Genomic DNA, 12,500 nt, shown 5'->3' on the forward strand with positions numbered 1-12,500 from the left:
CAATCCAATAGAACTACTAACTATAAGGTACTATAGTATCTATTTACAATTTTTTTACTTTCAGTAGGTTATGGATAAAATATGGTCATTCTTATGGTTAATAGAACAAATTAGATTTTTGGAAATCACCAGGCGACCCCCCTTCGATGTCCCGCGACCCCTCCGGGGGTCCCGATCCCCACTTTGAGAACCACTGATTTAAGTGACTTTGAATGTAGCATGGTAGTGCCAGACAGGTATCGAGTATTTCAGAAACTGCTGATCTACTGAAATTTTCATACAGAACCATCTCTAGGGTTTACAGAGAATGGTCAAGAAAAATAAAAAAATGTCCAGTGAGCGACAGTTCTGTGGGCACAAATGCCTTGATGATGCCAGAGGTCAGGGGTGAACGGTCAGACTGGTTCCAGCTGATAGAAAGGCAACAGTAACTCGAATAACCACTCGCTACAACCTAGGTATGAAGAAGAGCATCTCTGTACGCACAACACGTCCAACCTTAAGGCAGATGGGTTACAGCAGCTGAAAACCACACCAGGTGCCACTCCTGTCAGTACCTTCCAGTCCCCTGTTGAATCTATGCCATGAAAGATAAAGGCAGTTCTGGAGGCAAAAGAGGGTCCGACTCGGTACTAGTAAGGTATACCCAATAGTGGCCGGTGAGTGTATATTCTTCAGTGACACAATTATGCGTGTTTTTAAATATTACATTTAAGCGAGACTTAGAAGACGGAAATAATATGACAACAGAAGCATGAAATTACATGACAATTAAACATCAAATTGGGTCAATCAGAATCCAGAACCAGAACGCTGCATTTGATCCAATCCAGCACACGGCTGAATCTGTGACCACGCAGCGCAGTCGTTCTCTCGAAGCGCTAATAAATACGAAGGAGGCAGAGAAGAAATTACAGAGACTTAACAAAACACTCCAGAAATCCTGTTATTAGCCTTTTTGTTTCCCATATTCAGTCTCCTGGCAAAAAAGATTAGGCGATTTTAAAAGAACTGCGTAATCTTCTTTAACAGCTTATCAAAACTTTAATGATTTGCTGATAAAGCGGTACAAATGAAGGCGCTGGTAAAGAGGATCAGCCCCCAGTGCAGTGCAGTGATTAGAAGATGAGAGCTGAGAAACCAAAAAATCCCACGTCTGCAATCGTGTTCACTTTGACGTTGAGGAAACTCTGCTTTAGCGGAGAAGAGAGTCATAATCATCCCCAAAAAAACATTCAGCTCATGCTCTGGAATTAACGTATTTACACGTGCATCTTACTGTAATATAGCCATCAAAGCATGCGTTCGTTTAAACCATCATGTCAGCATGTTTTACTCAGAAATACATAACAGTTGTGCTAAAAGGAACTACAGTTAGTGCTGCTTGCTTAGCTAATATCTAAAATTAGCCAAGCTACCTTGCTAATACATGAGCTAATATGTGTTGAGAAGATGTCTGCCATAATAAGATGGACAAGTAAAATCTGCTGACACATATAGAGATAAGTTTAGAGAAATAAACAACAACAATATCCTACCCTATTGAAAAAAAAACTGCTTAAACCAGCCTAGGCTGGTTGGCTGGTTTTAGCTGATTGACCAGCCTGGTTTTAGAGGGGTTTTGGCCACTTCCAGGCTGGTTTCCAGCCATTTCCAGCCTGGTCTTTGCTGGTCAGGCTGGGAGATGACCATCTAAAACCAGCTTGACCAGCCTAGCCAGGCTGGGAGCCCAGCCAAAAATGTCCAGCATAAATCAAGCTGGTCAAGCTGGTTTTAGCTGGATTTAGCTGGACATTTATTCCAATAGTATCTCCATTTTCCAGCCTGACCAGCTAAGACCAGGCTGGAAATGGCTGGAAACCAGCCTGGACATATCCAAAACCCCTCTAACACCAGGCTGGTCAATCAGCTAAAACCAACCAATCAGTCTAGGCTGGTTAAAGCTGCTTTTTTAAGTAGGGTAGTAACTAATTGGCAAAAAAAAATAAAAAATTTCAGAGCACCCTAGCAACCTTTTGTAAACACCTTTGGTTAGATTTAATGTAAGCTGTTTGCTATTTTCAAATATAATAGAGCATTAAAGAGATCACCCAGAAATGAAAATTCTACCATCATTTACCCACTCTTTACTCGTTCAAATGCCTGTTTGACTTTTTTTCTTCTGTTAAACACAAAAGAAGATATTTTGAAGAATGCTGAAAACCTGTAACCATTGACTTTTACAGTATCTGTTTTTCCTACAATGGAAGTCAATGGTTACACAATTTTAGCATTCTTCAAAATATTGTTTTGCAGAAATCAGTTTTCAGTGTATGTTACACTGTAAAATTATACATAAATAAAAACATACTGAGATATTTATTCCTTTCATAATTCAGGGTTTCTGCAGATATCATAATGTCAAATTTAAGGCTTTTAAATACCTTTTTAAGACTATTAAGTATTAAATTTAAGATCTATATCACAATATCAAAAACATGCATACACATAAAAAGAAAATGCAAAAAATCACAAATATAGTAGCAAAATAAATTAGTTTAAAGTGAAAATACTGAAGACAGGTTAGATGCACCATTGAACTACAGAAAAAAAAAAAAAACATCTTAAGGCTGATTCATACTTTCACCTGGCGCCGAATCGCTCACCTTTGCTGACTGTGCCTGCACCTCACGAAACGGACAAGGACCTTTAAAGCATCAGGGATCGGTCAAAAAACCCCACCATAAAGTCAGACGGATAAAAGAAGTAAGAAGTTTCTGAAACTACATCGTATCATTAATATCGTTCAAGATTTTTAAACTAGTTATTTTTTATTATTTTTTTTAATATTTTATTATAATTATTATAAAGGGTTTTTTTTAACCATTCAATATATTTTTTTTCATTTAAACTTTGATGCATTACTTGCTTCTCGGACAGTTCTACCTAATAAAGTTAAATATTATTGACAGCAGAGCATGGGTTGCTCTACAATTAAATATTTATATTATATTATATATAAATATTATTATAAATATTATATATATATATATATTATATATATATATATATATATATATATATATATATATATATATATATATATATATATATATATATATATATATATATATATATATATATATATATATATATATATATATATATATTATTTTGCCCTCTCAACCATTTACACATTACTGTCTGGCTAGTTTATGTCCTCTCCTGACCATTATTACCAATGAAGCCTAGAAATAAGAAGTCAGTATATTGTAAAATCAAATATTAATTTCCAGTTATCAAATTAGTAATTTGTTACTTCACTTTAGTTTGTAACTATTAAATTGTTTTAAATTCAAAATTGTAATATATACTTTAATGTAAAACCAATGAATGGTGGAAAAACATATTCTGTAATGTTAAAACCACCTGGGTTTCTACTTTTGCATGGCCTGGTTTTAACAAACTTCTCCCTTAAGTTTTTCTAAACTCAAAAAATTTTCTTCCTTTTCCACTGCTGTTGCAATGTCTAGCCAATAATTATTATTCATCTGGTTCGCCCGAGTCTCAAAAAGTTCCATGACATGTCGCACACACCCAAAGTGAACTTCCGCAAACACATCGATTACGTCACATTCGCTGCACACACTGGGCTCAAAAACAGAAAGCTGATTGGCTATTGCATGTTGGTCTCATTTGTAGTTGTAATCCCGCAAATTACAGTTGGACTAGTGAAATAAAGAACTACAACACCACGAAAACCAAGCAGCAACAACAAAAAGGTAATTAAATCAGTATTAGATGTAACGTTACATGGACATCGGAAAAATAAGACCTGTGCAAAAATATTTAGAACAGCGAATTTAAGACTTTTTAATGGTTAAAATTTTGATTTTAAAATTTGAGACTATTTAAGACCCCGCAGAAATCCTGAAATTTGAATCCCTATCCTGCAGCAACTGCATTCGAATATGGTCAATATAGTGCTTTTGGACCCTCAAAACGTGTTTTATTTTTGATGATAAATATCACACACGCCAAAACTCAATTTTAAAACCGCCATGACATCAAAAAACAACTAAACACTCCCAGAATCACATTCATCTGTTTCCAATAAAAACCCAACATGCTTTTAGTGTCACTGACAGAACAATTCACTTCGAAAGTGTCACTAAATATACACATAATATAATTTAGTAGAAATGTCTCAACAGTGCTCCTGAATTTGGAAGTTATTATGATTTTACAGCAATAACAGTAGAAATATTACAAGAAATGTCTTAACATGCCCCCCCCCCCCCCAATCCTTCTGACTTCTGAAAGCTATTATGACTTTACAGTATTACAGCAAAAATAATAACAGACACCGCTGATTATTAAAGCTCATACTGTTTGCATTTCAGACATGGATGGTCTATTAGATCCTAATGTTGCGTCTCAATCGCAGATGATTTGATTCCCTTCACATGTGCAGTTTGATGCATGAGGAAACACACACGAATCAGTCACATCTGTCTTTGGGCCATCCGCTATTCACCAGCATTTGCAAACACGGAAAAATAATGTCAACAAAGCAAATGTCAGCGGATGACATTTGTCACAGGAAAACCACAATGACCTGTGACCCAATGACCTTACATTACAAAACGCACCGCTAATAGATGTAAGAGACACGGCAACCGCAGACATGCATGCACACGCGCACACACGCAGGTGCGCACAGGTTAAAGAGAAGGAAAGAAAGAGATGCAGATAGTGGGAGTGTGTGGTGCTGGTGTGTTTGGTACGGTATAGATAAAGCATCCTCTTACCTTTGCTGTACACCACACAGTTGTTCTTGTTGTCGTCTGTTCCCTGCCAAGTCACATCCAGCAGCCACCTGGGGCCTGCATTCAGCACCAGCGGGACATGAGGCTTCGTCTTCTGCAGAGGTGGAGATAAACACACACATACACACACACACATTGATCATTAGTTTATTTGGGGACAGTGTAGCAACAATCATATATACAAAAAGAAGTGTATTATGTTCAGCATGCTCAACAATACCTTCAGTTTTACTTAGTTTTATAGAGAGAGCAACTGCGTATGTTTCTATTTTTTACCAAATATCTTTGTTTATTTATTGTTTATTTATTATTTAGCTTATATTATATTAACATATATGCGGTTTTGTCCAATTAGCTAAACTGGCTGGAAAGAAGACTCTTTTTAAAGAGTTGTATTACACTCAGTGCTTCATTTGAGCCGGATCTTGCCGCATTCTGTTCCGGAAAATGTCGGATATTTGTGCGTTTTGTGTGTTTTTGTGTTTTGCGTTCTGGTATTTATTTTAATGGATGCGTGGTGAATACCTATGTGTGTGTGTGAGAGAGAGAGAGAAAATGTGAATGAGTGCAAGCAAAGGCTTTTTAGACTGTGTGTGCGCGCAAGTCACCATTGCACAAGTTAAAGCAAAAGTCACGTTTAACTATTGGCACTCAATGCTATTTTAAGCCAATCGGCTTTCTTATGTTTACAGTCACTCTCATTGGTTGCTGATTGTTTTGCGTGCGTTCAGTAGCGAAAATAAATAATGCAATAGTGGCCAAAGGAATAATATTTGTACAGATATGGCTACTGAGAATGCGCGAGTGATCTAAAGTGGTGTCGCACGTTACTGCAGTGAAGTGCGGCACATCACAGCATGGTCTAACACAAGAAATGCATGGTCAGCAGGGGGCAGTTATGTAACATAGTGAACATACTAAACTGAAAATAAGAATAAAATGTCTCTAGTAGGCTAACTCTAATTTTTTGTAACTAAAATATCTTAAATAACTGTCTAAAATTAAAGCACCTCGATAAAATAAGTTTCTCTTTCAAAGCGGCGTTCTTTCTTGTGATGAACAGTGTATTTTATAGCCTATTTATTTAGGCAGCTGTGTGTTATAATATACTAGTTTAATATAATGTTTAATATAATATACAGAAGTCAGCATACTACTGACTGTTAGCCTATTTTAAACTATGGAGCTCTGAACATAATTTGAATGAATTTGCTTCCACGTATTTTCGAAATGGCAAAGAGGCAGATGAAACTGCTCGAATGGTTTAGGATAGTGGAAGACAAGCAAATCGATTTCAAATCACCCAGAAAACATGACAGAAGAGGTAACTGTGGGCTCCTCTTAAAGACTAGACTCATTTGACTAGAGTCATTTAATTTTTTTTTTCTTTCCACTTGGCACATAATAGTGAAGTGAACTGAATAGGGATTGTTCATATGATTTATGTTTGTAGTTACGTGTTTTTATTATCCATGACTGACCTATAATGTTATGTGGCACAAAATGATTAAAGACAGTTCAAAAATTTGATGCTCTTTTTTGCACTATGACTGTGTAATGACGTCATGTACTGGAAAAACTGAAATTGTTTTTTTTTTGGGAATTATTATAAAAAAATAAAATAAATTAACTACACCGTTATACCACTACTAAACTGTTATTCTTAAAAAAATAATAAAAAATTATATATATATATATATATATATATATATATATATATATATATATATATATATATATATATATATATATATATATATATATATATATATATATATATATATAAAGGTTTGGTAATAGCGTGAATTGTACATTTAAAAAAAATGTGATCAAAAGATATGAATTAAAATCTGATTTAAGTCAGTCAAATAAAACTACACTGTAAAAATATCTGTTAATTAACAGTTTCTGTATTTTATGCTTTTGCATTAGTGAATTACATTACATTACATTTTATGAATTAGGGGGGGCGAAGCAGTGGCGCAGTAGGTAGTGCTGTCGCCTCACAGCAAGAAGGCCGCTGGGTCGCTGGTTCGAACCTCGGCTCAGTTGGCGTTTCTGTGTGGAGTTTGCATGTTCTCCCTGCGTTCGCGTGGGTTTCCTCCGTGTACTCCGGTTTCCCCCACAGGCCAAAGACATGCGGTACAGGTGAATTGGGTAGGCTAAATTGTCCGTAGTGTATGAGTGTGTGTGTGAATGTGTGTATACATGTTTTCCTGAGATGGGTTGCGGCTGAAGGGCATACGGTGTGTAAAAAACTTGCTGGATAAGTTGGCGGTTCATTCCGCTGTGGCGACCCCTGATTAATAAAGGGACTAAGCCGACAAGAAAATGAATGAATTGCATTAGTGATCGCAAAAGTGATTTTATTGCCATTTTCATAGTTTGAAATAATATAACGCATAAGAAATAATATAGATAAGATAATATCCTGGCAGTTTATTAAAGGTTTTTTTTTGTTGTAACATATGACTTTAAACTATTAAACATGTTAATAAAAGTCACTTTTTCAAACTTTGAAAGTTGTTTAAAGAAAGATTAAAATCCCATAATGCAACTCAAAAGCATAAATAAACGATGGAAATAAAAAGAATAAAAACATGAATCACAAAATACGGAAAACTGCTCATTTATATAGGTTTTTAAAGTGTAATTCCGCATGAATTTCTCTCTTCTGTAGATGTGGAGAGGAGAATTGTGGGATAGTTATGAGCCCGGGATAAGAGCTGACAGTGAGTTCAGGCAGTTTCTAGAGTTTAATGGTGTGTTGAGTATCAGTAACCCCTCCGCCAGCTCGACCCCGCAGCCTCTCATTTAACTCAGAGAGTGCAGAATTATCAGCCCCCAATTTTTATTTTTTTTTTCCCCAACGATCCAGTTTCTGATCTCTCTGATTACGGCCTGATCTCAGGTGCCTGGGAATTGCAAAAAGAATGCGGACGGCTTTCGGCAGAGGAGAAGGCGAGCGTTCAGGACTGAACTTTGGCCACATTGTGCCTCCCTATCGCCGCCATCTCACTATTTCCTGCGACGGGCCGAGAAGAATTTAAAGAATCAGTATCCATTTCAAAGGCCGATTGAGGTTACGTTTTATAATGCTCCGGCAAATTATTCCGAATGTGTAACGTAATTTTTCTTTTCTGGCCGGGGTCGAAACGCACCGCTTTAAGTTCTATCTATAAGGTGAAAGCGGTAAGATAGAGAAAAGCTACTAAAATGCACTCGCACCCTTTTGTGGAGCTGCTGCCCGGCTGTTCTCTATGCCAGCCTTTTTTCCATTTCATTTTTCAAATGGCTTTTTTTAAAGGGCAATGAAAGCCGAGAGAACATCTTCTCCTCACTCTAAGGCAGGATCGGTAGAGATCTTGGACAGCTGTTACAGTAGCCCATTACTGGCAGGCAAAATGTCTGTCTTTCTGGGCCATTAGACGTGACGCCCCAGGCACACCTTCATTAGAGTGCAGCAGAAATAGTTTAGCTAAGTGAAAATGGGCTGAAGTCACTCTTTGGCAGCTCACGTGACATCATTTCCTTCTCTCTGAGTCCCTGTGCGCATCGCATGTGCTGAGCTGTTGAGATTTGCCCCATATTAGGTATGCATTCATAACTGATATAATGTCAGAAACACTATACAGTGTCTCCTGCTCATTGGTGGTTGCTCTTTTAAAGCTTGTTTAATTTTCACTGTGATCTGTCACAAATAAAGGTTCTTCATTGGCATGAATGGTTTTAAAAGATGAACCTTTAACACTTGTCAAATGTTTCTTTTGCACAAAAGGCTCTTTATAGTCAAAAATGCTTCATTACATTATTAAAATGTGTTTCTTCGTTTAAGAAATACTCACTGAGATGTATTTCTATAGCAGTGAAAATTCCTTTTTGAATCTTGCAGTTCTTTTACTTATTTATTTTTTTCTAACGGTATGTGTGAAATTCTGAAATTCATTATTGGTGACTCTGTTAAAGAGATTCACCCTGTATTCTGTCCAATACAAAAGAAGATCATTTGAAGAATGTTGGAAACCGCTAACTATTGACTTTCATAGTATTTGTTTTTCCAATGGTTACAGGTTTCATAAGTCATCAAAATATCTCCGTCTCTCTTTCAAGTAACTTTATTTCTCATTTAAGCTGGGTACATTTAATATTAAATGTTTTTTATCATTACATGTTTTATCATTTTGCAACAAAATCAGTTGTAACCACAGCAAAATATCAACACAGGCTCATTCTGAAAACATAGCCCTATATACATTTCTGAAGATTGTGAATTATGTAGCCAGAAGTATGTATGGCTGCATTTCATCTTTAAAACAAAGTCTATGGGGTATAGACTTCGTATAGACGGATTTTCAGCTGTTACCAGTTTGTCTGGTAGCTCGACATGTATGTTGGCGGACTTGAGACGCAGAGTGGAGTTGACTGAGACAATTTTGTTCGAGTCTGGTGAAGAACGGTTTTAGAAAGCGGGTATGACATAATCGAAAACTAAAAAAATAAAATAAACATGAATAACAGGGTGAGGATGTGGTAAAATCTGAAAATGTCGTAAAAATCAGATGAGGGATTTTCAGTCATTCAGTTGGTCAGTCGACAGAGACCACTGGTGGATTTACGTGGGAACAGCATGCGCGAATAGGACTTGCTAGGGAAATTTGAGATCTGAAAAAAACATACACAGCAGCCTCTGGTGGATTCGCAAAAACAAAAACTGCAAAAAAAAAAAAAAAACATAGCTCCAGAAATGTATATAGGGGTACGTAATCAAAATGCCTGGGTTGCAAAATATTGTCATGATAATTTCATTTTCAATGTTTTGAGAAGTACTTTTGATTTAACTGTAATACTTACTCCATCTTGCAATTCAACATAGTCACAAACAGATTTGGCCTCTAAAAATGCGAGTTTCTTTACACGTAGTGCTGCAATTTGTCATGTGCAGTGGCGTGCTTTGCTGCAGAAGCAAAGGCCGCCTTTTTAAAAAAAAATATATATATAAAAAAATAAAAATTGTGCTTTTTGCAATATTCACCTGGTGGCACTAGGAACAACCCCCCAAAAGTAGGCCTAATTTTAATTTAATAAGTGATATTTCTTTGCCATCTTGTGATATATCTTTTATTTTTAGCTGATTTTTAGCTATCAAAACTGTTGTGATCGCCAGCTGTGTTTTCTCAGCTAGAGATTACTTCTGAAATTCCTACTGAACTACAATACCCAAAACTCATTGCACAACTGCCACAGCTGACAATAATATTACACAAACACAGACGAAACACATGATTACTGATTACATGGACTATATACTATAACACTCACTTTCACAGACTCTTTGCTGAGTCTTGTTTACCCTGCGTAAAGCATTTTTCCTTGTTTGTCTTGCCGTGTTTTGACCTTTTGCTTGCTTTCTGTGTTTGATTCTTTGCCGCCTAGCCCAACCATTTGCCTGTGTTTTGTTTTTGTATTTTTAGAATACCTTCATGCTCCTGTTTCATCCAGTTTTTGAGCATTTCATGCACAACATATCTTTAAATAAAGTGCTTGTGGATCTGCAAATCTGTCGTCAGCGTCCAATTGTTACAAAAACTGCCCTTATTTTCATTTTTGGTATAAGATTAGAGTAGAAATGTTCAGTTTTTCACCATCATACTGATACATTTTTAGTCTTTCGGCAGAACTTAGAACCGCTGTAGTTAAACTTCTTTGAGTGTGTAGAGAAGTTGAGATTTTATTTTTGTTTCATTACAAGTTTCTCACGCACTTGCAATAAAAAAGAGCTGCATGACCTACAGAATTCTTCATTAGTTCTCTTTAATTTCTGCATTAACTTCCCTTTCTAGTTCAGCAGAAACAACTGAAAGGATTTTTACAAAGATTTTTTTTCCATGAGTCTATCACACTACAGGTAGACTCTTGTCCTGAAGGGTGTTTTGACCCTCACCTGGCAGCCTCATCCACCTGGACGTCCATGTGGACTTCTTTCCCCACGCTGGCAGAGAGTCAGAGAAGCCTCCGTCATTTAACACAGCTCCCATTTCACGTCTCAAATTAGCCATACAATAACGTCTTATATCCAGGCTGACCTGAGAGTTTTACAGGCCTGTCAAAGAGCACCAGAGACCGACTGATTGTTGCCACGACGACTATCTAAAATGAGAATCGGATTAACCCTTTCTTTGATCCCGGCCGTCTGGAGTCATCTCTTATTCAGAAGCAAAGGTCCGCCCTGTCTTTCTCTCTCTTTCTCACTCTCTCTCACTTTCTCACATTTAAGGCCTAAAAGCCTCCCTCAAAAAACAGCTAATGATGCAATTCATGGAAAAAATTGGCCACACATAAAAAATATTTAATACATACATGATTATTAAGTGGGTAAAATACTGCTATTTATCAATATTATTCATAAAACATTGACGCTGCACTACTGAATGCTGTTTTTATATGAGAGCACAATATAATTATACAGATATTTGATATAATTATTACTCAAAATGGCCTATATGTTTAATTCAGTGCATGTCACAATCACCAGCAATCTAACATCCATAGATCACTGGTAAACATTCACATGAACTACTAATCCGCCATGTTATGGACTACAACACCCATTCATGCAACACAAACACACAACCGGTTCCAGATCCTGACTGATTACACTCCCACAGCTGAAGAACTGATTATTGCACTACATAAAACCCAAGCTCATTCTGGAAACGTAGCCCCGCGGACGTTTCTGGAGACCGCGATTTACGTGGCCGAAGGTACGTACGGCCGGGTTTAGTTTAGTTTAGGTGTGGCGCAGCTCCGCTCCTACTCTCCGTGCTCGCTGGCCGACAGCTCACCTCCGAGTGAAGGGCTTTCTCGCTGCTACCAGTTTGTCAGCTTAGCTCGCAGCGTTACGACGGCGGAGCGGAGGCCCGGAGGAGGAGGAGCCGGCTGCGGGGATGAGCGGGATCGAGTCCGTGGAAGAGCGGTTCCAGAAATCAGGTAAGATGAAAAACAGAATCCAAAAAATAAGGCCGAGAATGCGGCGGGATCCGAAAACGCAGTCGAAATCGAAGATGAGGGCTTTTGCTTTTTTTTTTTCTGGACAGCTTTTGCAAACCGTCGCTTGGGTTTAGGGAAGGTGGAGGAGGAGGAGGAAGAGGAGGGCGGCCGGGTTGGCCGATCGGACGGCCGCCCGGTCGACCGTTCGGTCGTTCAGCCAGCCAGTCCACCGACGCGCTTTTCCTTGACCATATTTCCGTGTTTGACCTTGCCTTGTTTTGTTTGATTATCCCTGTATGCCACCTGCCTTTTAACCATCTGTCTACTACTACGACTACGACTCTGGATTGCCCATGTACATACGTTTGTTCCTGTTTTGACCACTGCTTGTTCGACGATTCTATCAATAAAAGACCTGAATAAGGATCCTCACTACGTTGTCAGCATCTATCACTGTTAAAAGTGCAATTACAGCCATTTAAAAGTTGTACAGTGGACTGAAATGTAGTTTCACTATAGGTTTACAGTGCTGCTTACAGAAATGACTGTACAACAACATCTCTATTCTGACTGATCACACAAACAGCAATACAGTCACTTCACTTTACACAATACAGTGCAAAAACTGCTCCTAATATATATTTTTTATTATTGCATGGAAATTTGTACAACATATCTGCAAGAAATATTCAAAGACTATTAGCT

General features: G+C 37.5%; 1 protein-coding gene across 3 annotated transcripts in view; it reads right to left on the bottom strand.

The window, feature by feature from the left end:
- zfpm2a (zinc finger protein, FOG family member 2a) overlaps positions 1-12,500 on the bottom strand; it is a 309,174-nt gene that overhangs the window by 96,817 nt on the left and 199,857 nt on the right. For 2 of the 3 annotated variants that reach the window (XM_068213998.1, XM_009292598.4), the window contains one exon: positions 4,791-4,902. In XM_068213998.1, the coding sequence (XP_068070099.1) occupies positions 4,791-4,902 (112 nt within the window). 3 annotated transcript variants of the gene reach the window in all.

This window comes from Danio rerio, chromosome 16 (genome assembly GCF_049306965.1).
Source record: "Danio rerio strain Tuebingen ecotype United States chromosome 16, GRCz12tu, whole genome shotgun sequence".
NCBI classification, from domain to species: domain Eukaryota; kingdom Metazoa; phylum Chordata; class Actinopteri; order Cypriniformes; family Danionidae; genus Danio; species Danio rerio.